This window comes from Mustela lutreola, chromosome 4, assembly GCF_030435805.1.
Source record: "Mustela lutreola isolate mMusLut2 chromosome 4, mMusLut2.pri, whole genome shotgun sequence".
Lineage (NCBI taxonomy): Eukaryota > Metazoa > Chordata > Mammalia > Carnivora > Mustelidae > Mustela > Mustela lutreola.
In genome coordinates, this window is record NC_081293.1 from 56,722,449 (window position 1) to 56,750,093 (window position 27,645).

General features: G+C 41.3%; 3 protein-coding genes across 3 annotated transcripts in view; 1 reads left to right on the forward strand and 2 right to left on the reverse strand.

Annotated features, from left to right (window-relative positions):
* HKDC1 (hexokinase domain containing 1) overlaps positions 1-4,684 on the reverse strand; it is a 42,457-nt gene extending 37,773 nt beyond the window's left edge. Inside the window, exon 1 of the mRNA XM_059170065.1 lies at positions 4,518-4,684. Within this exon, the coding sequence (XP_059026048.1) occupies positions 4,518-4,580 (63 nt within the window). The 5' untranslated portion in view covers positions 4,581-4,684. The remainder of the gene's footprint in view (positions 1-4,517) is intronic.
* A 15,449-nt stretch (positions 4,685-20,133) lies between these two features.
* The window catches only part of SUPV3L1 (Suv3 like RNA helicase), a 28,339-nt gene continuing 20,827 nt past the window's right edge, over positions 20,134-27,645 (reverse strand). Inside the window, exons 11-15 of the mRNA XM_059170066.1 lie at positions 26,655-26,874; positions 25,309-25,389; positions 24,755-24,931; positions 21,533-21,681; positions 20,134-20,873 (exon numbers count right to left, since the gene is read on the reverse strand). Of these exons, the coding sequence (XP_059026049.1) occupies positions 20,438-20,873; positions 21,533-21,681; positions 24,755-24,931; positions 25,309-25,389; positions 26,655-26,874 (1,063 nt within the window). The 3' untranslated portion in view covers positions 20,134-20,437. The remainder of the gene's footprint in view (positions 20,874-21,532; positions 21,682-24,754; positions 24,932-25,308; positions 25,390-26,654; positions 26,875-27,645) is intronic.
* Positions 26,942-27,248, forward strand: LOC131828887 (thymosin beta-4-like). Its single transcript, XM_059170067.1, has one exon. It carries the CDS (start codon positions 26,999-27,001, stop codon positions 27,131-27,133), a length of 135 nt encoding a protein of 44 aa, XP_059026050.1. The 5' UTR covers positions 26,942-26,998; the 3' UTR covers positions 27,134-27,248.

Below are 27,645 nucleotides of genomic sequence, written 5' to 3' on the forward strand. Positions count from 1 at the left end.
TCATTCTGTTTTTAACTGAGACTGTTCTAATTAAGATGAAGTTTAATTTTCAAAGCCAGCTGAAACTGCTGCTAGTGGGTGGATGACACTCAAGTAACTGGGAAATTGGGGCAAAGGACCACTGCCCTAATGGAGGGAAGTTATAAACATCACTATGACAATGCTCAGCCCACTTGAAGGTAGCGTCCTATCAGAAACGGCAGACCAGCTTCCTCCTCATGCTAACACTAACCATTTGGAATGGCAGCCTGAATTCCCAGGGCTCACTGGAATGGATTATTGAGGGGAGCAGGACTAGGGACAGTGGCAGAGATCCCCTGTATTTGCCCCTTCTGCTTAATACACATACTGAGCAGTCTTTCTACCTATCCTAGTCACAAGGAGACCTGATATCAGTGCATTCCTGGAGGAATCACTCTCCCACGCTTTTCTTTAAAGCTAAGAACATCTGTTGACGTCTACAGAGTGCTTTCACATACATCACCTCATTTAATATCCCTGATATTGCTTGAGGCAGCCTAGTGAGGCCAGAGTTCTTGCTTCGGATTGAGAGGTGAGGACCCTAAGGCTCAGAACCATGACGCAGCAGTGGGACAGCTGCAAGTGAGTGGCGCACTGGGACTAGAATGCAGTCCCCATACTTCTTGCCCCACTGCCTGGTTTTGCTTCACAGCTCTGTGCACGACACAGGAGCCCAACAGAGACATTTTACCTGAAGTGCAGGGGTCACATAACCTGTATCATAGGATAGGTCCTAGCCATCAGCCAGGCCCCATGGGCAGGCATCCCAGCTCAGTCTGGAGACCAATCCCAAGACCCAAGTTTCCAGGGATTTGGGGACCAGAGACAGTCCAGAAAACCATCAGAGAGCCATTAACAAAAAAAAAGACAATTGGGCTTTCAATGTATTTGAAGAGATAGAATGGAAACAGGTCATGCTTCATTAAGAGCTTCCTGTTCACCCTGAGTCTGTTTATGACTAATTGGTTGGCACAGCTACAAACACAGAGAAAACCAACGGAAGGGATGTGACCCAAGTAATTAGGACTTGGGGAAGGGTGAGATGTGCTATGCAGCCCCAGAATAGAGAGAACTTCTCCAGCAACCCCGCAGCATCATCCCTCCCGCAGAAAGCATGGTTTTGAGGCTCTGCTGGGGGTCGTTTGCCCCCTGCTGTTTAACAGAATCATTCAGACCTTTGGGTTCCTGCTCCTGCTGTTTCACTAAGTTAAAGTCATGAGAGAAAGAATGTCCACTTAGCAACAGTTTCTTGTTTATTCTCTGTACCTCCCAGGGGCCCTGGTACAGTAGCTAGAAGGGAAGAATGAAACATATGCTGGGGCAAAAAAAAAAAAAGCTACATTTTAAATCCAAACAGGTGATCTGGGGCCTGCATAGACAGGTGCATTCTTTGCTGGCACTAAGGGAGGGCGTCTGAGTTACAGAAAACCAAGCACACTTTCGGTAAGACTCTGAAACCATAAAACAGGATTATCTTCTAAACAAAAGAGCTGATGAGCAGCACATTTAACGTGGAAGAACAAATTCCCAAAACTATAAGCTCAGATCTGCTGAATGACAGAATGTGGGGGCCAGAAGTGACTTTAGAGATCGCTTAGTCCAAAGGTCCCATATAAATTGAGAGTCATAAAAAGGTTCACCTCTTTGACTTAGTGATCCCAGTTCTAGATATCTAACCTTAGAGTAATCCCAAAGATGGAAACATTAAATCCATCCCTTTGTTTTTCAAAGCAATATCTTCATTGTTAAAAAAAAATGTTTTTGAGGGGCGCCTGGGTGGCTCAGTGGTTTGGGCTGCTGCCTTCGGCTCGGGTCATGATCTCAGGGTCCTGGGATCGAGCCCCGCATCGAGCTCTCTGCTCCTCAGGAAGCCTGCTTCCCTCTCTCTCTCTCTGCCTGCCTCTCTGCCTACTTGTGATCTCTGTCTGTCAAATAAATAAATTAAATCTTTAAAATTAAAAAAAAATGTTTTTGAAAGTAGCCAAGTTATGATGAGCAGTGTATTTAAGTGATGAATCACTGAATTCTACTCCTGAAACCAATATACCACTATATGTTAACGAACTAGAATTTAAATAAAAATTGGGGGGAAATAAAGTAGCCGAAGAGGGAAAAGGTGGAATTAAGACTATCCAACTGGACTGAATATTAGATGTTAGAATGATAATTATGAAGAAATGGGAGAAATGTACGTAAGTGGTTACAATTTAACAATAAGTGAAGGACACAAAATTTAGAATTGTAGGTATGATATATTCACAGAAACATATTATAAGGGTTTTCACAGGGCAAATCTGACAGTGTTTGTGGGGGGGGGGGGGGATTAAAGGTAACATTTTCCCTTTTCGTAATGTTGACTTACTCAACTGTAAAAAGTACACTTTGAAAACCTAGCCAGGCCTTCTCTTATGAGTGAACAATTTGTAGGTCAGTGACCAGACTCAGCCCAATGTTTTCAATAAGTCAAATAATGTCAATATACTGAATTGGAAGAGAAGCTTCCGGAGTGGTTTCTCCTTCCCTCCTTCCTCCTCCTCTCCTTCCTTCCTGTTTTACTTTGTTCTTCGTTTTAATGTTGGTATAGGGAGATTAAAATTAAAACAATTACAAATTGTTCCAGGGTCTGAATAGCAACCCTCACAGGCAAGTAATGCCCAGGAACTCGACAATTCTGGGGGCAGGAAGCACAGAAGCTAAGGAGCGGATGGCCGTCCTGACCCCGAAGAGAGAAAGGGCCTGTGCCTTTTGACCAGGTGTGCTGCTACCACATGGAGGAGTGCATGAACCCTTGTTCTCAGAACCTGTGAGTCATCCTGCAGTCCATAAACCAGATGCCCATTCTATCTCCGCCGCCCGTTCCTTAAAGTGGATACTCGGTGTTCCTGACTATCCTGACACAGCTCAATCTTCAGCTTTCTTGAAGGGGCGAGGGCAGGGGTGAGGGAAGGGTCAACTTCCGGCCTTGACAAAGGCTGACCCTCCTTCCAGAGGACCTGGAATGAGTCAGGCGAGGCTGCATAACCTTCCTCTTGAGCCTGCATCTAGGCTGGTGGACAAACATGTCCTTCCTGATTCTAGGATGTAACAACAGGTTAACTGCCACAGAGGGGCCCAAGAAAATGAAACTAGTTTGCAGAACCAAATGTAAGGGTTCCAAAGACTCCCTCTTGGGAGCTGGAGAAACACCATGCAGGTGTCCTCTGTACAAAGCAGATAGTAACAGAAAGTGAGTCCATCAGCAGTGCTGTGTAGGACATTTCCACCTCCTCAAGAAGTCAGTTGAGGGACTCTGAATATAATCAATAAATGAAAATTAAGACAGCTTAAATCAGATTGACTTACAACACTTTAAGATTTGCTGTAACTTCTAACCCAAATCTCTAATGAACGGAATTCCCGGGAGGTTTCTCACAGCAAGCACAAGAGGGCTGTAACGCGGTCATGCATTCTCTCTCTGTTCCAGAAGCCAGGAGGCATGGTGGCACAATGGAAAGAATGCTAGGGAAGTCAGAGACTTGGGTTTAATCCTCACTCCACCTGAAATACTTGGGAGACCTTGGCTAAGTCTGCCCATAGGGCTCCTATTATCTGTAAGCTGAGAGACACTAGCGCCCAGAGCCCAGGCACTGGCAGCAGGAGTGGCTAGTGGGGCAGGCTGGGCTCATACCAGGCCTCCCGGAGACAATGCTGATGGGCTCTGGTTGAGGCTTGGCCACTGTTAAGAGTCCTACCTTAGGATGTGTTTTGTGCGGGGTTTTCTTGAGCAAAGTGACGAAATAATGCACACCAGTGATGGCCCATCATTGGCAAACAGCACAAGCCAGTAATAAATAGTGCCATGACTGCACACTGAACCTCACACCCCTCCTGGTTCCCATGCTTACATTCTTCCAAGCACATGAAGCATCATGTGAATTACTTTAAAAGTTCTCAAAATTTCTCTCCCCTCCTTTGTAGCGTTTCCTCCCAAATACCCCTTATATCAAATACAATCGGGCACCTTGGTGGCCCAGAGGGTTAAGCCTCTGCCTTCGGCTCATGTCATGGTCTCGGGGTCCTGGGATCGAGCCCGCATCAGACTCTCTGCTTGGTAGGGAGCCTGCTTACCCCTCTCTCTCTGTCTGCCTCTCTGCCTGCTTGTGATCTCTCTCTGTGTGTCAAATAAATAAATAAAATCTTAAAAAAAAAAAAAACACACAATCATCCTCAACCTTTCTGAAGACTCTCATCCCCTCCAGTCCCACATCTACCAGCCTTATCTACCACCTGTATCTACCAGGAAGTACCGAGTGAAATGCAAGGCTCAGGACAATGTGTAATGTCCAGCCTGCGGGAGAGTCATTTCCTCCCCCTTCCCCTGAGCTCTTCACTGGTCCTGCGTTCCTGTACCTTTTCTAATAAGCTGTCTTAAATCCTTTTTTGGATGTAGGCAAAGTATCAATCAGTTCCACCAGCAACGAGTGAATCAGAGATCTCTCAGTTCTGCGAGTCCTTACCTTCTTGATCTGATCCTCCTTCAGCTTGCTGCAGTAAAACGCCATCAAGTGTACCGCAAACATTTTCCCCCAAGTTTGGTTTCTCTTGAGATGGGCAGAGATTTCTGTGCGGTGTTTACCCCTGTGTCTCCGGAGTGCTGCCCGCTCCCAGTTCAGGCTGGAGGGCCTCTGGCAACTGGGTGCTACAGATTAAATACCTCCAGGCTGTTTAGAGTTCAATGATTAAACTTCGCCCCTCTCTTTGGTCCCTCCCTCCGGCATACACTTGATTGTCTAATAGGAGGCTTGAGATGGTAGGTGAGGGTTGGTGGAGGGCAGGCAGGGGATGGGTAGCTTGACTCTGGAGAATTGGGTGCCCCAAGATCTCGTTGCTAAGCAACACTCTCAAGCCAGGGCTCCACCAAGCCCACTCAGCCGAGGAAAATCTTCTGAGAAGCTGGGAGTTAAACAAAGCCAACTTCCAACCAGCTGAGCGGCTCTGCAAATGTCTGGTCTCAGCCTTTTCTCTCGAGTCCTTTTCTTCTCAACATAGGGATGGAAATCCTGACTCCCTGCCTCTCTGCAGTGTTGTCTTAATTAAGACTAAACACTGCCCTGGACAGGAAGACTTCAAGAATGTTGGGGCAAATCCTTCTCTTTGTGACAGAGCAGGGCTCTTGCCTAAGAGCCCGTGGTAATGGAAAAGAACTGATAAAAATTTATCTATCCCACAATGATAAGCCAGAATACCTTGACTGCACAGGTGGTGACCCAGGAAAAAATATCCATGAGAAAGGATGAACGGAAGTCAGGGCTGCTCACCAGAAAGCTGCTGTTAGAGAGAAAGACTGAAGTCACAGACAGGAAACGTCTCACACCATGAAGACATCTGGTTTACTCGCTCATCTCATGTATCATACTTGATGTGAGAAGGACACAGAAAGGGGCTGATGTGTGGGTACAGTAGACTTTGCACTCTTCCCACAGTCAGTGGTCACACAATCAGTAACAACTATGGTGTTAACATGAACAGTTAGTGAGGGCAGAGCACATACTGTTCCCATTTCATAGATGGGGAAACTGAGGCCCCAAAAGAGAAAGTGACTTACTGAAAAATCACAAAACCTATAAATGGTACAGAAAGGAATGAAAACCAGCGGTTTCATTCCAGGGCCCAGCTCTTAACCAGTATGTGATATAGCCTCTCTTCTTCCTCTGTGCAATAGATGATCACCCAGTAATTATTAATATCAGCAGCTTTCTGTCAGGTGCTGTCAGGAATTCTAATTACTTGGATAGCTAAATACAGAGACGTCGTTCTGGCAGGGTCTCAGTGAGGGGAAATAACAAATGAAGAGATCCCTAACCATAACTTCTCATGTATTAATCAACTGCTTCCTAAAATGAGCAACGGACCGGATGTGAAAGCAGGTTTGCTGGGCACCCCGGCGTTTCTCGCGCCTTTATAGCACCTGCTCCTCAATACAAGGGAAGAAACGAGTTTTCCCCGTCGGCTTAGCAGCCTCAGCTCTGTTTGCTTTTCTGCTACACAATCTCGTGAATCCAGGGATCACCGAGCACTTGCCTCGTCAAAGAACCTTCAACTGCGGCCTCTTCAAAAGCCACTGATTCTCCAGCCAGCACCCTTTCCCCCTCTGCCATGGGTACAGGCCACTGCAAGTCTAGCGTAAGCACAGTGTTCAATTAAAATCACTCCAGATACTTTCCTCAGACTTCCAAGTGTCTCCCAGATTCAGAAACCCTAGCCTTTCCAGCCTGTTGACCCCTCAGACTATGAACTCTCTTTCAGCTCCTTTACTTTGTCTATTGTACAAACACAGGTTGACCTGCGGTTGCTAAAACTATTCAGTTCCCCAAACCACTTGGAATTTGTTGGTATTCTGAAACAGACGTGCTTTGCCCGAGTCCTACAGGCTGCGGATAACACCCTGAGGCAGGTGACCTGCCCATAGGTGATAAAAGACTTAATTCCTCCTTTTATTTATCTTTTTTTAAGATTTTATTTATTTATTTGACAGACACAGATCACAAGTAGGCAGAGAGGCAGGCAGAGAGAGAAGGAAGCAGGCTCCATGCCAAGCAGAGAACCCGATGCGGGGCTCGATCCCAGGACCCTGAGATCATGACCTGAGCTGAAGGCAGAGGCTTAAACCACTGAGCCACCCAGATGCCCCTAATTCCTCCTTTTAAAAGGTAGCCTCTGCAGCGCAGCATGGCACCTGCTGTCATTGATCCATTCGCCCTCGGGATAAGGGGATAAGCGCTTACGATGGCCCCAGGAGGAAAAGACCCAGAGCCTCACCTAAATGTCTCATGGCTGCTTGTGTGTACCAGAGAGACAGCCTCTGGAATGTTAACCAGGCAGAGGCTGTCAGAGGGCGTTCATCTGTTGTGTTGTTCCATTTTTAATGTCCGCACATCAGCATTTCCATTGTGGGTCTGAGTGAGCCAAAAGAGCTGAGACGCTTCACAGCTACATGGATCACATACATTTGGAACCTTCTAGCTCAGATTTATAAAGACAAAATGATTTTCTTATTTTACCATTCCTCACCTGGGATTATCCCAGTCCAACCCTTGGAATCTTCCACTCTTATTAAATTTCTATGCAGCCATTCAAGGATACCTGGATGCCAGTCTTACAAGCACTTAGATCTTATTTAAGAACGCCCATTTGAGGGTTGGCACTGCTAAGTGAGATTTCAGTTAAAGGATAGTACCAGTCTGCCTCAAATCTTCCATATAAGAAGGGAAACTCTCTCACCTCTATACTGTTTTCCTAGAACTCTCCCTTATGGCAAGGCCTAAAGATAATGTCTGTTTACTTTTAAGTACTGAGCATGGCAGAAGGACTAGAAGTATAACAGAATTTACCCACTTATTTAGTAAACACCTGAGTAGTATATACTAAGTGTCTTCAATATTAATTCCCAGAGCAACTATCATTTCATTCTCTCCGATTTACAGGCGGAGAAACTGAGGCATGGGGCCCAACTGGTACATGGTGGAATAAATATTTGAATGAGGGTAGGATGGCTTTAGAGTTCCTGTGTTATACTGGCACTCACTAACCTGGAAGGAAAGTATGGGGGAATATGGAGCCTAAGCTGGGAAAAGCAGCCCAAAGCCCCAGGCCACACAGGGGAGAGTGTACATGTCCTGGGATCCCACTTTGGCTCTGTCCTCACTGAAGACAACTGCTCCAGGCTCCTATCTGTAAAGGGTTCATAGCTATCCCAGTGGTCATTTTGAGAATAAAAGTAAATGAGATCACATAAGAGAATCCATGTGGCCCACAGTGGGCACATTAAAAGCATTTCTTTAATCTAAGCCATCACCCTCTTCACTTTTAAGAAGGAGACCCCTTCCTAAAACTGCTCTTTCATTTCATCCCATTTGGTCCCTTAGAATAAAAAAATGCATGTAGTCCTTTCAGTACACTCAGTAAAACAACCATAAACCATTAGAAGGTAACAATTTCATTTACTGGAATTACTAGACCAATTGGGAATTTTATGAATATGCTATTCCTGTTACTAAAGAAAATAATCTTGAATTCTGTTCCGTACTCTTTTTCATGATATATCCAAAATTAAGTTGTCTGAAATATTAATTAGTCTAACGTACTGTTATTCCACTTGTTGCAAAAGAATAAGAGAATGTGTAAGAGAGCAAACTTCCATACAAGAAAGTCAATGTAGAAATTTCCAAACCCTGCCAACAGTTACGGTTATGATGGTGTCTCTAGGAGCAACCACAAATGAAGCAGAAATGTTAACTTCAGCAAGTTTCAAAAGAATGCTACTGATCATTTTTTGTAGGTTCACTCCTGACCAAGAAAAGGTTGGAAATGCTCATGGAGAAATTAACTGCACACAATTATTTTTATCACAACTACATTAAGAACTGTATTTGCAACATACATACCAAGGAGAAACGAGTTCTACAAGGAAATGCAATTCCTGTGGCTGTTAACATTTTTCACAGTAGTTACAATCTCAATTGCATAAAATACGAAATTTCTAAAACAAAACAGGACTTCTGGTTAAACACTGGGCAAACTCACCAGGAAAAGAGAAATGAAATAGTGATTAATAAGCGATCTTAGCTTAATTTTGGAAGACAGAAAGCTGACAGCCTAGCATAGCAGAGGAAACACTGAAACTCAAGTGACTGCGGAGGGTGATTTTGCAGAGAAATGAGTGATGACATTTTTAACTTTAGAAATGCTCAGGAATCGGGGGCCCTAGTTCCTTGGAAGAGCAAGAGGCAAGATGTAGAACCAAAAATGGGAGATTGGCTACAAAGACGATATTTTCAAAAGCAGGCACCAGGTGTGCTTCTCCACCTAAAGTAATGGGTGGCTGACCAACCACCAGCCTTCCCAGACAGTGTGGGCTTTAATCTCTGGAGAGCTCGAACGCCAAAGCCTCTGGACCTGGGACCTCAGGCACCATAAGCAGTGGGAGTGAGGCACAAGACAGAAAATACGGCCACCAAGTGAAACCCTGAAACTGAACAATGAGACTCCAAACCATTTTTTTCTGCCCAGTTTCTGCCAGCAGACATCTGTCTGTATACATCCCTTTCTCCCTCAGTAGGGATCCAGTCTTTCCTCTGCTAGCACTAAATGGCCTTAGATGTGGAAAAGGCAATACTATAGCGACAGTAAGCAGATCAGTGATTGTCGGGTCTGAAGAAGAGGATTAAGTGAGGCACAGGAGTGATTTTTTAGGGCAGGGAAATTGTCCTGCATGATGCCGTAACATTAAATACATAACACAGTATGTCTGTCAAAACCCACAGAACCTTATAGCACAAAGAATGAATTTAACATAGGTGAATTTAAGAAAATACTTAGAAGATCACAGGTGTAATGCAGATAGACAGAAGACTCTAACTGTATCACACATGTGTGAGATAGCCTTACTGAAGGGAATGGGGAGAAAAGATGCTGACCTCAGTACATTTGGAAGGGAGTGGAGTTAGCCAGACCAACGGCAAAAGGAACAATACCCAAGTAACTGGGGCTTGAGGAAGAGTGAGATGTACTACACACATGGCAACTAAACTCGTTCCTTTTTTTACTCCAGGGCCCCCTGAGACCTGGCCCTGAATTTCCTGCTCATGTTTGCTCAGCTCCAGAGTATAGAGAACTTCTCCAGCAACCCCACAATGTCGTCCCTCCCATAGAAGGCATGGTTTTGAGGCTCTGCTGGGGTCGTTTGCCCCCTGCTGTTTAACAGAATCATTCAGAACTTTGGGTTCCTGCTCCTGCTGTTTCACTAAGTTAAAGTCATGAGAGAAAGAATGTCCACCTAGCAACAGTCTCCTGTTTATTCTCTGTACCTCCCACAGGCCCTGGTACAGTAGCTAGAGAAGTAGAGTGCTGCAGTCTGGTTGCTAATGCTGTTTCCCCTGGGAGCTCAGCTGAACCATTCTGAAACCACTATCTGTGGACACTGGAATTGGATCATTAAATGGAGGCAGGATGGCAGGAGGCGGTCTTCTCACTGCTGTGGTGGGAAGTTACCGACAAGCAAGGGGAGAGGGCTACCATGATCCATGCTACTGTACTACAGTTGAAGACATCAGTAGAAACTCATGATTAGCTTAATGTAGGTGCATATGGAGATATACACACATGAATATATAAATATTTGTAGATAAATATATGTACCTGGGTTAGTGTACTTGCCTGTTTCCTTACTCTGTCAGCTGAAAGACCCCAGAAGCAATGATACTCAGTAGCAACGTGTACCTCTGCTACCCAGATACAAGTTTCTAATACCATTCTGCACGGGCACCCACACACACACAAACACAGGAACTTGGGGTCCCCGGAAAGATGTCTGATTCTAAAGCAGCGGCAGGGTACACACAAAATGAGCCTGGAGCATCATGTGCCTGAAAATAAGTAAATGCCAAAAAGAAAAAAAATAAAAAGTTGGGGAAATGTCAAAGGGATACAAGGAACCAATGAAAATACCTCAAAATAACCAAAGATAGGACAGTTTGAGCAATAAAAGTATTATTGGACTATAACACAAAGTGTAAAATAAATATCCATGCATCCATGCTGACATCAAGAAATAACTGACTAAATAAATAAACGGGGAAGAAAAGACAAACCTCCCTTGCAGAAGAATTCCAAATACTTTATGTAGGTAACTCCTCCTCAAGGAGGTGGAGCTTAACGCCCCCTCCTGAAATGTGGGCTGCAATGACTTCCTTCCAGAGAATTCGATATGGAAGGGGGAGACAGGGGTATCACTATGCAAGAGAAACCTGCTAAATCTCTACCTCAGTCAGATGATCAAGGTCAACATCATCAGAGATGTCATGCTGATAGTGTGTGTCTTTGATATGATATGATCAGAATAGCACTTTACCTCCACTTTACCCCCAAACACCAAAACTCCAGTCTAATCATTAGAAAAACATCAGACAAATCCCAAATGAAGGACATTCTATAGAAAATGTGACTAGTCCAGTTCAAAGCTGTCGAGGTCATCAGAAGCAAGAGAAGCCTGAGAAACTGTCAGGGCCCAGAGGAGCCCAAGGACACGTGATAGCTAAATGTAACAATGTCTCCTGGATGGGATCCTGCTACAGAAGGACATTAGGTTAAGAACTAAGGAACTCTCAACAATTTGTGGGCTTTAGCTAATAATAATGTATCTATATTGGCTCAGTAATTATAACAGACAGAGCACACTTATATAAGATGTTAACAACAGGGGGAACTGGGTATAGGCTATATGAGAGCTTTGTACTCTCTCTTGCAACCCTTCTGCACCTCTAAAACTATTCTAAATTTTTTTTAAGTTTTTATTTTTTTTAAACCCTATAGATCCTAATATTTGGACAATATACTAAAAAAGCCAGCTAATAACCCAATAGCCAAACCAATCCTGAGAAAGAACAGGTATCATAATACCTGATTTCAAGCTGTTACAAGCTATACTCAGGCACCTGGGTGGCTCAGTCAGTTAAGTGTCTGACTTTGGCTCAGGTCATGATACCATGTCCTGGGATTGAGTCCTGCATCAGGCTCCCTGCTCAATGGGGAGTTGGCTTCTCCCTCTACCCTTCCCCCGTCCTGGTTCTCTCTATCTCCCAAATATATAAAATCTTAAAAAAATAAAATAAAATAAAAGGTATAGTAATCAAAACATTATGGTACGGGCATTAAAAATGGGCCTATAGATCAGTGGAACAGAATAGAGAGCCCACACATAAATCCCCACATTTAATGTTGACAAGGGTGCCAAGAACACACAGTGGGGGAAAGGATGGTCTCTTCAATAAATGGTGCTGGGAAACTGGAGGTCCACATGCAACAGGATAAAACTGGACACTTAACCTTTTACCACTAAAAAAAGTAACTTAATATGATCAAAGATTATCACAAAACTTCTAGAAGAAAACACAGGGAAAACAATCCTTGACATTGGTCTAGGCAATGACTTCTTAGATAAGTCACCAAATGCAATGGCAACAAAAACAAAAACAAACAAGTGGGACTAAACTAAAGAGTTTCTAAACAGCAAAGGAAAAAACCAATAAGTTGAAAAGATAATCTACTAATCTAATAGTAGAAAATATTTACCAGCCACATGTCTGATAAGGGACTAATATTTAAAATACATAAAGAACTCATAATAGCAAAAAAGAAAACAATCCTATTTAAAAATGAACAAAGGGCCTGAACAGACATTTTTCCAAAGAAGATATCAAATGGCCAACAAGAATATGAAAAGGTGTTCGACATCACTAATCATCAGGGAAATGCAAATCGAAACCATAGTAAGATACCACCTCCCACCTGTTTGAACGGGTTTGATCAAAAAGACAAGAGATAGCAAGTGTGGGCAAGAATGTGGAGAAAAGCGAACCCTGATACACTGCTGTTGGGGATGTAAATTGGTACAATTATTATGGAAAATAGTATGGCAGCTCCTCAAAAAATTAAAAACTGAACTACATATTGCAGGAATCCCACTCCTGGGTATATATCAGAAGGAAGTGAAATCAGTATCATGAAGGGATATCTGCACACATATTTTCACTGTAGCATTATCCACAAATAGTCAAAATAAGGAAATAATCTAAGTGTCTGTCAATGGGTGAATGGATAAAGAAGGAATACTAGAGTGCTTGGGTGGCTCAGTCAGTTAAGCATCTGACTCTTGGTCTCAGATCAGGTCTCGATCTCAGGGTCATGAGCTCAGGCCCCACACTGGGCTCCACCCTGGGCATGGAACCTACTTTAAAAAAAAAATTTTTTTTTAATTAACTTTGGGGCACCTGGGTGGCTCAGTCAGTTGGGCATCCATTTCTTGATTTCAGCTCAGGTCATGGTCTCAAGGTCCTGAGATTAAGCCCTGTGTGGGCTCCACACTCTGAGGGGAGTTTGCTTGAGATTCTCTCTCTCCCTCTGCCCCATTCCTTTCCCCGGTCTCAAACACTCTCTCTCTCTAAAGCATGGAGCACTAGGTGCTATATGTAAACAATGAATCATGTAACACTACATCAAAAACTAATCATGTACTAATCATGTACTGTATGTAACTAATCATGTACTAACATAATACTAAAAAAAAAAAAGGAATGAAAAACAAGGAAGACAATAGAAAAATAAAAATAAAATAAAGGTAATCTTAAAAAAAAGAAGAGGGGTACCTGGGTGGTTCAGTTGCTGGGTGTCTTCTTCAGGTCAGGTCATGATCCCATCTCAGGTCATGATCCCAGGGTCCTGGGATGGAGCTCCACATCTGTCATTTGGCAGGGAGCCAGCTTCTCCCTCTCCCACTCCTCTTGTTTGTGTTCCCTCTCTCGCTGTCTCTCTTTCTCTGTCAAAAAAATAAATATCTTTTTTAAGATAAATCAAATAAATAAAGATATTAATAAATAAAATAATAAACATATTAAAATCTTTTTTTAAAAAGATGAATATCATTCAGCCACGAGAAGCAAGGAAATCCTGCCATTTGTGACAATATAGACGAACCCTGAATGCATTATGCCAAGTGTGATAAGTCAGACAGAAAAGGGCAAATATTGTACAACATCACTTATAGGTGGAATCTTTTTTTTTTTAAGAATTTTTTTAAGGTTTTATTTATTTATTTGACAGACAGAGATCACAAATAGGCACAGAGGCAGGAAGAGAGAGAGAGAGGAGGAAGCAGACTCCCTGCTGAGCAGAAAGCCTGATTTGGGGCTCCATCCCAGGACTCTGGGATCATGACCTGAGCCAAAGGCAGAGGCTTTAACCCACTGAGCCACCCAGGCACCCAATATAGGTGGAATCTAAAAAGAAACTGAATTTGTAAAAACAGGGAGTAGAATGGCATTTATCAGGCACTAGGGAACAAGGAATTTGGGGAGAAGTTTAAGGGTGCAAACTTGTAACAAGTAATCAATAAGTTCTAGAGATCTAAGGTATAACAAAGTGATTAGTCAACAGTATTACATCAGAAACTTCAATGTTACTAAGAGATTAAATATTAATTGTTCTCAATACAAAAAAGAAATGAGAAATATATGACATGATAAAGGTGCTAGCTAACACTACTGCAGTAATCATATTGCAATATATAAAAATATCAAACCAACAACTTGTACAGCTTAAACTTATACAATGTTATATGTCAATTATTTCTTAATTTTAAAAAAGCCAGCTTGGGACACCTGGGTGGCTCAGTTGGTTGGACGACTGCCTTCGGCTCAGGTCATGATCCCGGAGTCCCAGAATCGAGTCCCACATCAGGCTCCCAGCTCCATGGGGAGTCTGCTTCGCTCTCTGACCTTCTCCTCGCTCATGCTCTCTCTCACTGTCTCTCTCTCAAATAAATAAATAAAATCTTAAAAAAAAAAAAAAGCCAGCTTATGATCCAATCAACCTACATTAAAACCCTGAAGTCAATAAGCCCTAGCCGTATCAACAGAGCTAAGCTTAATTCACTTTTAAATGGGAACATAGCCAAAGATTACTAGACACTCAAGAAAAGTTACCAAAAGTAAAGGTAGAAATCAACCAGAGGGACCTGGGTGTCTCAGTCAGTTAAGCATCCGACTTTTGGTTTCAGCTCAGGTCATGATCTTGCAGTTGTGGGACCGAGCCCCACACCAGACTCTGCACTCAGTATGGATTCTGCTTCAGATTCTCTCTCCCTCTCCCCTTCCCTCCCCTCTCTTTTTCTCTCTCTCAATAAATGAAATCTTTTTTTAAAAATCTAACCAAGCAAGAAAAAAATTATGTATATATTAGACAGAAGAAAAATTTTAAAAAACCTAAAATATCAGGACGCCTGCGTGGCTCAGTCAGTTAAGTAGCTGCTTTTGGCTCAGGTCATTATCCCAGGACCCTGGGATAAAGCCCTGCATCGGGCTCCTTGCTTGGCAGGGAGCCTGCTACTCCACTTGCTTGTGCACTCTTTCTCTCTCTCTCTCTCTGACAAATAGATAAATAAATAAAATCTTTAAAAAACACATACACACACACAAAAAAAACCCCTAAAGTATTAGGGAAATAAGATATTGCATCCATGAAATTAGAATAAAATAACTAAAAACAATGGAACTGGAAGGGAGGGGTGGAAGAATTATATGACATTAAAAAAAATTCAGTACTTTTTTCCTAGCAAGAGTTTTAAGTTCAAAAAGAGAAATTTAACTTTGGGCTAATGAGGAAAATTTATAATTGATAAAAAGCTTATATAAATCTGTAAAGCATTTCCTAATAAGACCACATCAAAAACTAATGATGTACTATACAGTGGCTAACTGAACATATAAATTAATTAATTAGTGAATTAATTAATTAAATAAAAACACTTTCTGGGAATGATTTAAAGCATACTTTCTGACACACTTTCCAATATTTTTTACTTTGATAGTATTAAATACTTATATTCTCTGATTACATTTTACAACATTCTTAATTAGCTTCAAACAGTTTAAAGTCAACTAATGACTGCCTCTAAGAAATACTATATACCAGGGTTGTCAGTAAGTGAAGTCATGTATACACATATATTGTAAACTTTGCTATAACAATACAAGATATGATTGATTACATTAATAAGGGAAGAAGAGCATTAGCCTAGGAAAAAGGGCAAGAATAGCTTTAAGATCAGGACAAGATTTAGTTAAAAGATTATGAAGAAAATATATGAATTCTAATATTACTAAAAATTAAATAACAGCAGGCAGAATTCGCAATTCAGCTGGAAATCATTTTTATGAATTTGTATAGATATCTGAGTAAAGTCACAAATCACAGTACATGGGCCAGATGGTGATGAAATTAAATCACCGTGCAGAATTTAAAATACCAAGTCATGGGAGATTTTTCTTCCATCATCTCACAAGGTAGAGATTCTTCGCCTCTAATAGAGCTAATGGGGCTTCTTCTCCATAAGAAGCCGAGCACTGAATACATCTATTTTCTTAGAGCTGGGGACTGTCAGCTGTTAGAATGCCAACATTCTCATGTGAAACAACAAAATCCTTACCTTCTTTTTACCTCAATGCCATATTCTTTTCTTCTTCTGAATTCCATGACTCAGATGTGTATCTAAATCTCTTTTTTTTTTTTTTTTTAAGATTTTATTTCTTTGACAGACAGAGATCACAAGCAGGCAGAGGGGCAGGCAGAGAGAGAGGAGGAAGCAGGCTCCCTGCTCAGGACCCTGAGCTCATGTCCTGAGCCGAAGGCAGAGGCTTAAACCACTGAGCCACCCAGGCGCCCCTAAATCTCTCTTTTTAAATGTGCATCTAAAAATCTCTTTTCAAGACACAGATACTATATTATTGTTACTCTTATTTTCAAAACGAAAAATGGAATTATCAAATAATAAAGAGCTCTAAGAAATAAACACTAAACTAAGATTTTGATAGTTTAGAAAATAGAGAAATGACCTATAAAGTAGTACAAAAATCATGAACATAATTGCTAAATACGGATTTAACAACCCCCCAAAAGGCAAAAACAAACAAACAAACAAAACAAAACAAAACAAAAAGAAGTAATAGCCGTATCAAAAGCGAAATGGAGGGGCTCCGGGGTGGCTAAGTTGGTTAACCACCTGCCTTTGGCTCAGGTCATGATCTCGGGTCCTGCAATCAGGCTCTCTGCTCAGTGGGAAGTCTGTTTCTCCTCCTCCCGCTCATGCACGTTCTCTCACTCTGTCTCTCAAATAGCTAAATTTTTTTTTTTAAGGGAAATGGAGAGAATGAATGACTTAAGAAAAGATTTAAGAAAGCTAAATCCTCACCTACAGTAACAGGAAATCAATAGCTAATGTCTTAAAATAACTTAGGAAATAGCAGGAGATACAAATTCTGTAGCACCAATAAGGTAAATACTATAATAGGTAACAGAGTCAATTGTTCTTGCCTCTGGTTTTCAAGCTGTGTATACCGTCCTTTGACCAAAAAAAAATTTTTTAATAGCTTAGGCTTATTTGGCTTATGTATACAGATTAGAGATAAATTAATATATGGAAGTATGGCTTATGGGAAAGTTCTTATTTCCAAGAAAGCTTTGTTTTGAATTTATATCATGAATTTGTTTTAAATTTATTACACTTCAAATACTTATATGCATAGGGAATTTTATAGATACAATGAGATCAACATCCATCTATTTATCAGGTTTGTTTTTTGGGCTGTTTTGTTTTGTTTTTTAGAGAGTAAGAGAGAGTGCGAGCAAAGGGTACAGAGGGAGAGGGAAAGAATCTTAAGCAGGTTCTGTGCTGAGCATAGAGCCCCAGACCAGGGCTCAATCTCACAACCCTGTGATTGACTTGAGTCAAAAATCAAGTCAGATGCTTAAAGGACTGAGTCACCCAGGTGCCCCTATTTACCAGTTTTAAAAGGATAACAATAAGTGATATACGTATTAAGAAAATGAGTGTATAGCTATTAAGAGAAAAACAAAGAAATGTATGAACATTACAAATTAAATTTAAAAATATGTATGTATACACACATATACATACACACACACATACCATACATGTCTTGGCCTGATTACAAGGACTTGAGACTTCCCAGCAGGGATTATCAATTTCACTGCAAATTACAGTGTGTCAATCAGCAGTTCAAAGTAGTCACTAAGGTTACAAGCCTTTCCAGAACTTCTGTAAGCACCAGGGGCTTCTCAAGGCCATGAAGTGGATAGTGAGCACATGGTGTCAAATTTTAAGGTAGACTGTAAAAGAGGGGCCTTGAAGGACCAAGTGCAAGAACACCTCCTCTACCCAAATTTACCAAAGTAGCTTCTTGAATTGTCTTCTAAGCCCAATCCTATTTTAAAAAGGTTTTTTTGTTGTTGTTTTTCTCCAGCATTTTTGCCCATAAAGACAAATGTGACTTATCATCTCTGACATTATCTTCCTATGTTAAGTGACAGGCTTTTAGAGAACAGTGATAACTCAGTAATCTGCCTATAAATATTGCTATCTCTGCTCAAGTTTATGTATTTTATATGGCTTTGAAATAGAGGAGGGAAATAGCCTGACTCATCTACCCATTTGCTTGTCTCTTAACAAACCATAACTTTTCATTATAGCCTAATAGGTCTGAGGCGGACACACGCAGAATGACTGCATCATAACTATAGACTCCCAGTTCTAAGCTGTAAGAAACTTTGGTGTTTTATGATTGTTTTGTATGTTTGTGATTCAAAGTTTTTTTTTCCAAAGGACCCAATTCAATTGTGTAGATTTACACTAGTCCACAAACACAATGAACAAAGCATTACAAGCCATTGGTTATTATTCCTAACCAGTTATGTACTGTCCACATTTTAGTGAATTACCTAGCTCTGTTCTGCAGGATCTGAGATGGAATGGACATCCAAACCTCATGTTGATGGACAGCTGAAGCCACGATAATCCAAGGATTCAAAACCTACTAGAAAACTGCAAGGAAAAACAAAACAGTTGTGTTTTACAATCAAGAACACGACCTGAGTGGAAGGAAGACCAGGCTATTTGTGGAAGTAAACATACAGCAAAGAATTACTCAGGGCCATCCCAATTATTTTTATTTTTATTTTTTTGCTTCACCAGATGTCATCTTTCTTCAGTATCTTCTGCCTAGCCACAAAGCTCTTCCTCCCCCACAAAGAGAAGGGTTAGAGGGTAAATGATGTTATCACTGTTTATAAAATCTCCTTAATTCAGCATTCAAGCAGTCCTTCTCCTCTTACATTACCCCCTAGCCCCTCTCCACTCATCTGAGGCTTTGCTAACACTTAAATGGCCTCTGTTTGCAATTGTCTTGCCTAAGTGTCTTCTCTGATTTACCAATTTGGCCCCCAAACGGGAGAAAGTGGGAAAATTAAGACACACGAAGTGATGTACCTTATCATTTAAATACAATAAGCCCACATCCATTATCCAGGTAGTTTAGGAGTATTTCTTGAGCCCATCTGAGCAAGAATGGACTAGGTCTGCTGGAGTATTAAGTCACAGGGGATAGCAAATTCTAGAAGGTGAAGCTGCTCAAATGCAGAGTATCAAAAAATACATTATGTCCTTCTAGGCATTTCAATATTGTTTACCCACAAACAAGGGTGAAATATAGTCAGTGCCAGCTGTTCAGCTTTTATTTCCACAAAAGCAAAGATTAGAAGAATAAAGACTGCCATCTCAGGTAAATGAAATACCATCTCAACTGAAGAAAAAGCCAGAAAGAGATGACTAGCTTGGCAAACTTGGCTGTTCCTTGACCCACGTTCAACCAAATCAGGTTTAATCCATAATCTGAAGTCAGCGTCAATTTAGCAATTGCTCAAGAAACTCATTCAGCTCTTGAAACAGCTTAAGAGCTCAATTCACAGAACAAACCCAAACCTCCAGGTTCATTTACAAAACACTTCTGTATACCACGCCCTGTGCTAAATAGGATCTCATCACACTTAACCTACTAGACAATTCCAACCAGGCATGCATTATTGTCCAGGCAGAGACCAAATCCTAAAGAGGGCAAGGTCACTGAGCTTAGCAGTGATAAGACAAACTGTACCCTGATCTGTCCAACTCCAAAGCCTTGCCACTCTCTTCCCTTATTCTACCTTTCTAGCATTTCTCTGAAACTACAACCATTCATTTTGCAAAGAAAAATTGATTGTGCCTCTACTGTAGTTCAGGAGCTGTAGTACAGAGTGAACTCATAGACAACAGTCTCTGCCCTCACAGAGCTGAAGTTATTGGTTAACTAACTTCTGTTCACTCCACATCAAATTATAATCTCCATGAGGGCTGAAACATTATCTTGGTTCCTGCTTAATTCCAGCAACAAGAACAGACTCTGGTACATGGGTACAGTAGACAGCAATGTGGTTCAAATATCTCCATGGGGCACCTGCGTGGCTCAGTCGATCGAGTGTCTGACTCTTGGTTTTGGCTCAGCTTATGATCTCGGGGTCATGAGATCGAGCCCTCCACTGGGGTCTGCACTCAGTGCAGAGTCTGCTTGAGATTCTCCCTCTCCCTCTGTCCCTTCCCTCTACTCTCTCTCTTACTAAAAAAGTCTTAAGCCGGGTGGGGGACCAACTCCATCCATGACATCCTCAGCAATGGTGTAGGAAACTGATCAAAACAATTCACCAAATGGATTTTATTCCCAAACACAGTTCCTTACAATGCATTATCTTAGTGCTATACTACAAATGGCCAGTATATAAATTTTAAATAAAATCTCTAAGACATTTGTAATTTGTAATTTTTAAATGTTAAAATAATTAAATCTTAAATAAATCTTTAAGAGCTTATTTTCCCACACCAAAAAAAACAAACAAAAAACACAACAGTAAGAGATAGCCACAATACCATAGCAACGAGTAAATACATATGAGAAAAAAAAAGGTTTTAAAATATTTTTATTTGCAAAAATAAAGTAAACTAATCTGAATCAGGTTCCTTCTTCTTCCTTCTTGCCCCTTTTGAGTGAGTCCCATGCTCTGTTTTGTCTTTGCCATGCTCCGTTTGTTGTGTTAGCCACTCTTTTTCTAGCTGTTTCAGCATGTCTGCAGTGAGAAGGCCTTGCTGTACCAATCTGGAAGCCAGGGATTTCTCTCCCACACTGGGGCTGGGTGTCTCAGCAGCTTTATTCCCTAATGTTTTGGCTCCACGCATCCTTCTAGCTTGGCCCTTCACAGTTCCTGACAATCGCGACTGGTTCTCTGCTGACAAGCTCTCCAAATTCAACAGCTTTTGTGCCTCTGAAATTTTAATCAGTTTGGTGATGTTGTGTACACCATCTTGGATAATGCCATCCAATTCTTTCTGGAGGTCTCGAATAAGGCTGGCATCTGGAAACATATCTATAAACCGGTAGCTGGGAAAGAGACACATTAGGTTATAACAAGAGCTCTTCTCACAGTATTGGACTTATCTCACTGACGTAACTACATCTTGACACTGATTAATCCCAAATGTTCTGTTTTTGCAAACTCTGTCCAGTGCTTCTGATCAACCCTTATTTTGGCCCCAGCACACCTGAGCAATACTGTCATTATGAGGATAGGTCATCACTCTCATCTTAAGTGATTCTGGTATGTTCCCCCGTGGGACATGCCCCACCTTTGAAAATCACTGAGCTAGCAGAGTACCTTTCAAATATTAATGTACAAGTGAATCACCTGGAGATATTCTTAAAATGTGGTCTGATTAAGTCTGTGGTGGGCCTGATATTCTCTCGTTCTAATAAGTTCCCAGGTAGTCCCAGTGCTTTCGGTCCAGGGACCACCATTTGTATAGCAACGGTCTAGTAAACCTTCTCACCTACCTGTCTGAACTAGAATCACAGAAGTCCCTCAGTCATTTTTAGAATGTTTATAAATAAGGCTCAACAGCCATAATGGACAATAAACATAACATAAAACATCCTGCAAAAATGTGTCTAACTTGAGAGAGCAAAAGACCATTTACTCTTAAAATCTTTGATTTCCCCTATTACTTAGAAAAACAAGAGTACGTAAAGGAAAAATGTGATACCTTAGCCACAGGTAAAGATCCAAGACATCATGGACAGCTTCTAGATCCATAAGATCTTTAATATTCTTAGGTGGAAGTAATGGCCATTTAATATATCTGCGTAACCATGAGAAGGTCAGTGGCTCATTCCTGCTATACTGCCTGGCAAACTGAAAGAAAAGAAAAGAATGGTAGAAGAATCAAAATTCACCTAGGTCTGCAGTTAGAAAGAGAAAGCACAACAAAAAATCAACTGTGGTTGTTTCAATAAGCAGGCTGGTATCTTTCCCTCTTTATACTTTTCTTAATTTTTAGAACATTTAATACTTTACAAAGACACTTTTAAGGAAATAGAAGGGGAGGGGGGCTTCCTTCATTTTCCAAAACCAGGGCAATAATATGTGCATCAGAAATTGTACAAGAACTAACTTTCCAGAGCCTAGGTCTTGTTAACTTTTATGTACATTTAATGTTCTAAGTTCTGGACAGACATGGAAGACTGTCATTTCTATCCCTTCAGGCAACAGTCCTATAACTACAAGTATGAGCTGTATCTTGTTAATGTCCTCCCTTATCATAAAGAAACTCTTTGGGTTGGTTGCCTATGAGTCAATCAAACTGGTAAAAAGACTGCCTCTTCACTTGGCTGTGGTGTTTTGGCTAAGCCACCACTCTGTGCTTCAGGTTCCTCATCAATACCGTAAGACCACCACACCTCCTCCTGGAACCACAGGACACTGCTGGATAATGTGCTTGGAAAACTAAGCTGCTCCCACTCCCCAACAACACTAGGCACAATTATGCATCAGACCACAACCATATGACACAGATATTACCTACAGCAGACAGACCACAACCATATGAGATTTCTAGAACAAGAGTTTAAAATCTTTGGCTTCAAGAATAAGCTGATTTCAAATGGTTCATTTGCTGATTAGGGAAAATTATCTCTAAATGTTTAACCTAAACAAGGCCAATACTTCCAAGAGGCAAGGCAGTTTTAGAACAACTATGGTTAAATAATGTTGTGATTTGGGGCACCTGGGTGGCTCAGTCAATTAAGCGTCTGCCTTCAGCTCAGGTCATGATCCCAGAGTTCTGGGATGAAGCCCCACATCAGGCTCTCTGCTCAGCAGGGAGCATGCTTCTCCCCCTCCCTCTCCCTCTGCCTGTCACTCCAACTGCCTGTGCTCTCATTCTCTGTCAAATAAATGAAATCTTTAAAAAAAAAAAAGTTATGATTTTATTAAATTCAGTCATGCATTCTACTAAGCTTAATAAGTGCCAAACAGGATAGCCATGAAGATGGAAATGTGACCATACTAACCTTTGCTAAAAGCAGGACAAGCCAAACTCAGTTTCTTTTACAAAGACAGTGGCTTTAATATTTGTGGCCACAGACTAGTAGAAACCCGGTATGTAAAAGAGTTAAGTACAGAGCTGTGCAGAGAGGGGAAGAGAGAGATGCCAATCAGGTACCTCCATCCAGCAGCCAGCCCTAAAGGAGCTCCCTAGAACACTGATTCCAAACAAACATCCAGGGGGGCATTAGAGACCATCCAAAGGATTGAGCTCTTTTATAGTTCAGTAAGTAATGGTGACCAAGAAAAAAGGAAAAATCTCTAAATGTAACATGCTACCACTAACAGAACATATAAGCGACTGTTGGTCTATACCATTCCGGACCTCTTACTCCTTAGTAAAATGCTGCTGCTTCATTAGAAAAGCTGTATAAAAGGGGTCAAGGCCATGGTCTTGAGCTCTATCCAGGTCAGGTTATAGCAGTTGAGACTTTGTTCCATGAACTTCAACTTTATGCCAACTAACTCCCCCATAAACATCAGCTCTAAGTAACATATTTTCTAGGTAAATACCTGGGACGTTCAATACCTCTAAGACACATTAATAGGGAAAGAGAAAGGCAAGTTGCAGAATAATTCATCACAACATTTATGGGAAAACACACCCACTCAACAAAACTAGAATTTCTATATGTATACACACACGTAGGCAAACGCAATGGAAGAGGTCTGCAGTGACACAAACTGTTAACTGTAGCTTCGTTGAAGACTGGGATTGGGGGTGGTAACCCAATTTAACCTATCTGTAGTGTTTTAACTGAGTGTAGCGAGAAAGCTTTTATGTATTATTTATGTGACTGCAAAGTAATTTAGAGCATAAATTTAGAAACAGATCTGGTAGGAACACAGTTAGTATGCAGAATGCTGAGTTCTACAGAAAAGACAGCAGTGAGACTGAGTGTGAGGAGGATTCAAAGAGGAGGCCTTTGGGGGTTTAGTGAGATAGCACTCCAGCCACAGGCAATAGGGGTGAGAGGCAAGAGCTCTGCGAGCTGAGAGGACATGGCAGGGGGCTGGAAGTCCAGCTTCCACTGCCCTTCCCTGCCCCCCCTTGTCTGGGAGCATCCTGTACTCCACAGGAGGCAGAGTTTTGTATCCTTATGCAAATGAATGAAAAGAAAAGGGGCTAGAACCTTGGCACCAAAAGCGTAAGATAGCTATCCCTGACTCAGTGCCTTATAATTAGGAAAACTGAATTTCCAAAAAATATTACCCAATGCCATTAAGAAAGAAGTGTATCAGGGCATCTGGCTGGCTCAGTTGGTAGAGCCTGTTGACTCTTTATTTTTTTTAAGATTTTATTTATTTATCTGTCAAAGAGAGAGAATGCGTGCGTAAGTTGGGGAGTAGCAGGTAGAGGGAGAAGCAGGCTCGCTGCTGAGCAAGGAGTCCAATGAAGGGCTCAATACCAGGATCCTGGAAACATGACCTGAGACAAAGGCAGAAATGCAACCAAACTGAGCCACCCAGACATCCCAGAGCATATGACTCTTGATCTCAGGGCTGTGAGTTCACATCTCACGTTGGGCAAGGAGCCTACTTAAAATAAACAGACAAATAAACAAATATTAAAAAGAAGACCAAAAGAACCATTAAGAAAAAAAAAGTGTATCATTAGGCAAAGAACCAGCCCCCCCAAATTATACTTGTTTTTGTTTTAGCTTCTTCACAAAGGCTACCACATAAATCCAAATACAAAGCAACAGTTTCCCTGACCCCCAAAAAAGTGCCTGTAAGAAAAAAAGAACCACTTTATATTTAACTTCTTATATAGTATCCCATATTGAAAGATACTCTCCAATCGTTTTACTTTATATAACAAAGTGTTGTTTGGGGAAATGCATGGACTTGAAACAAGGCAAATACAAAGACAAAGGCTTACCTGTAACAATGAAGAACAGACAAAGGGCTGCTTCTTGTTGATCGGAGCTGTGCAGAAAACATACCGCACTCGGAGACTTAATGGAATATGTTGGATCAACTCTGCAGAAAATTTAAAATCATCCATGTTGCAGACAAAATACTGCCCATCAACTTGTGAAAAGTCTACAAAAATATCCTGGGACGGGGGGAAAGATACATTACTGGACTGCCTAAGTGGGCAGGAATAAAGTGCTCAAGTCTACAAAGGACAATCTCTTCAAATCTGTAAGTCTTCTAGAAAGCCCCCCTTAATCCACTGCCTTCCCAAGCCAAAAGACTTCCCCCATGGCCTTCCCAACCTGAAATACTCAGAAAATTCCTTAGGACGAGAGTCCCAGAAGATTCTGAGAGAATGTTTTTCCACCTTCAAGATAAACTTCACAGGCAGCGACGTCATAAAACAGACTACTCACTGATGCCCAGGAGGTTAACCTGTAACTGTCTGACATACCAACATTTTTAGAAAAGAAATTTTAGATTTTAGAAGAGATTTAAAAGTGAGTTTTTACTTACAATGAGATTAGAAAGTGTTGTATCAGGGAGATGGTAAGCAAACATTTCAATCTGCTCAGCAGTTGGATGAAGACCGGCTGCCTTTAGTAAAAGAAAGATCAACTCTAAGTTTTCTTTTTAAAGGACAACTTTCCTTAAGTTATTTCAAAATACTCCTATATTCGAATAGGCTAAGCTCTAGCCAAATTAGTGAAATGACAAGAATTTGAGTAAAAAAGAAAAAAGCAATATATCACTTTCCCATTTATTACCAATTAAGAAAGCTGATGATTCAGTAAAATCAACCAATTATACCCAACTGAGTACTTAGTCAATCTTTTGCAGGTATCTTAGTTGTACTCCTAAAATCTATGATGATTTGACAGAGTACCAAAACTGCTTTCCAGGGTCTCAGTTATCTTCACTGAACAAAAACGAACAAGGGAAATCAATCACTTTAGCCAAGGCAATAAAACTGACAAATACAGGAGAGAATGTCTTAACTGGAGGCCAATGATCTCTTCAACGGTATTCCAGTACCAATAAATGCCTACAGTTAAGTATACGCAGAGAGAAAGGGCATGGGAAAGAGAAAGAGCAAAGGATGAATGGAGGAAAGAAGAGACGAGTCATGGGAGGGAGGCGGAGTATGAGGAACCGAGGCACACAGGAGAAAAGTGCGGGTGTGTCATTATCAACTGCACTCTTAACAAAAGTTACAGAAATTAGTTCAACCACAGCCTTCCTCCAGGAATGTTTCCTTGCATCACCTCATTTCTACTCCCCTTTACCAGCACCCCTGAAGAATAAAACGAGCCACGTTAATTTATAAGTGAATTTTCCAAGCAACTTCAATTGTAACGGTTTGCTTAAAATACATATGCTGCTGCCTCAACTAACTGCACTAACCAAAACGGAACCTTGTCCTTACTAGCTCAAAGTTGTATCGCTTAGTACAGTTTCTGCCCCACACTCAAGGCTTCTCCCACATTCTCCCACATGTTACAGACATTGTGGAGGATATGTGATATTCAAACTTCTCATAATTTTTCGGTCTGTTGACACAGCTGTGTGCCCACCTGAAGCAACTACGCCCCTCCCTCGACCCATCATCAGACAGGAAGAACTAAAGGAGTATCAGGTTCACTACACTTGTTTCCTCTGGACCTTTCACTTGCACACCATTCTCCGATGAAGGTATGCCTCTCCAAAGCAGTAAAGTAGAGCTTTCTTGACATGATTTTCACGGCACAAAACTTTCTTTTGCTTATTTCTATTTCCAAGGGTCAGAAGCAAGAGTCTGGAAGGTACATGAAGGAAGGAATGACTGTCCTCCACGGAGAAGTAATTAACATATTACATCTTACCTTTATAGGATCCACGGGCCTATTCAAAATTTCCTTTAATAAACTGAGGTCTTCTCGATTCATTGTTGTCACTTCTCCCTCCTTATATTTTGAACTGAATCTACCAGCTCTGCCAGCAATCTGCAAGGCCTGAGAGGTAGTAATTGGTTCTATTTCTCTCTCTCCCTTTTCATTGATAGTGGGTTTTATAAGGGAATAAAAAATAATTCTCCTTATGCTCCTGAAAGAGAAATAAAAGTACTCGCTCAGAATGCTGAATAAAAAACTCTCCATCATTCGGTGGCGGCTCCTGAGCAGACCGGTCTTCTCTCGCTCGCGCACCTCGCTCCGCTTGCTCTGCAACCATGCCTGACAAACCCGATATGGCTGAGATTGAGAAATTCGATAAGTCGAAATTGAAGAAGACAGAAACACAAGAGAAAAATCCACTGCCTTCAAAAGAAACGATTGAACAGGAGAAGCAAGCGGGCGAATCGTAATGAGGCAGGCGCCGCTGATACGCACTATACATTCCACAAGCATTGCCTTCTTATTTACTTCTTTTTAGCTGTTTAACTTTTAAGATGCAAAGAGGTTGGATCAAGTTTAAATGACTATGGTCCCCTCGTTCTTAGCAAAGAATCTGAACTACTGACTGGGAAGCCAAACCTCCTATACATCGGCAGGGGAAGGAAAATAACTTGTATGCCAGCGAAGGAGGAAGAAGCTGGGTGGACACAACTAGTGAAAACTAAGCTGGTCCAAGGTGTCTTGCCGGGCGGTAAACTGCAGTTTAGTCAGAGTGCCATTTTTTTCTTTGAATGATTTTAAGTATTGGAATGCACAATTTTTTAATACGCAAATAAAAAGTTTAAAATGTGAGAAAAAAAACCAAAAAACAAAAAACTCTCCATAATTTGGGTCATTGCAGAAATGCTCACTGCAATTCTAGTTTAGGTTAGGCTTCCTTACAATCTTGTCCACTGTTTACAAAATAAGGAAAAGAGGTTTG

Coding starts and splice junctions, on each gene's coding strand:
- LOC131828887 (XM_059170067.1), top strand. CDS start 26,999: ATGCCTGACAAACCCGATATGGCTGAGATTGAGAAATTCGATAAGTCG.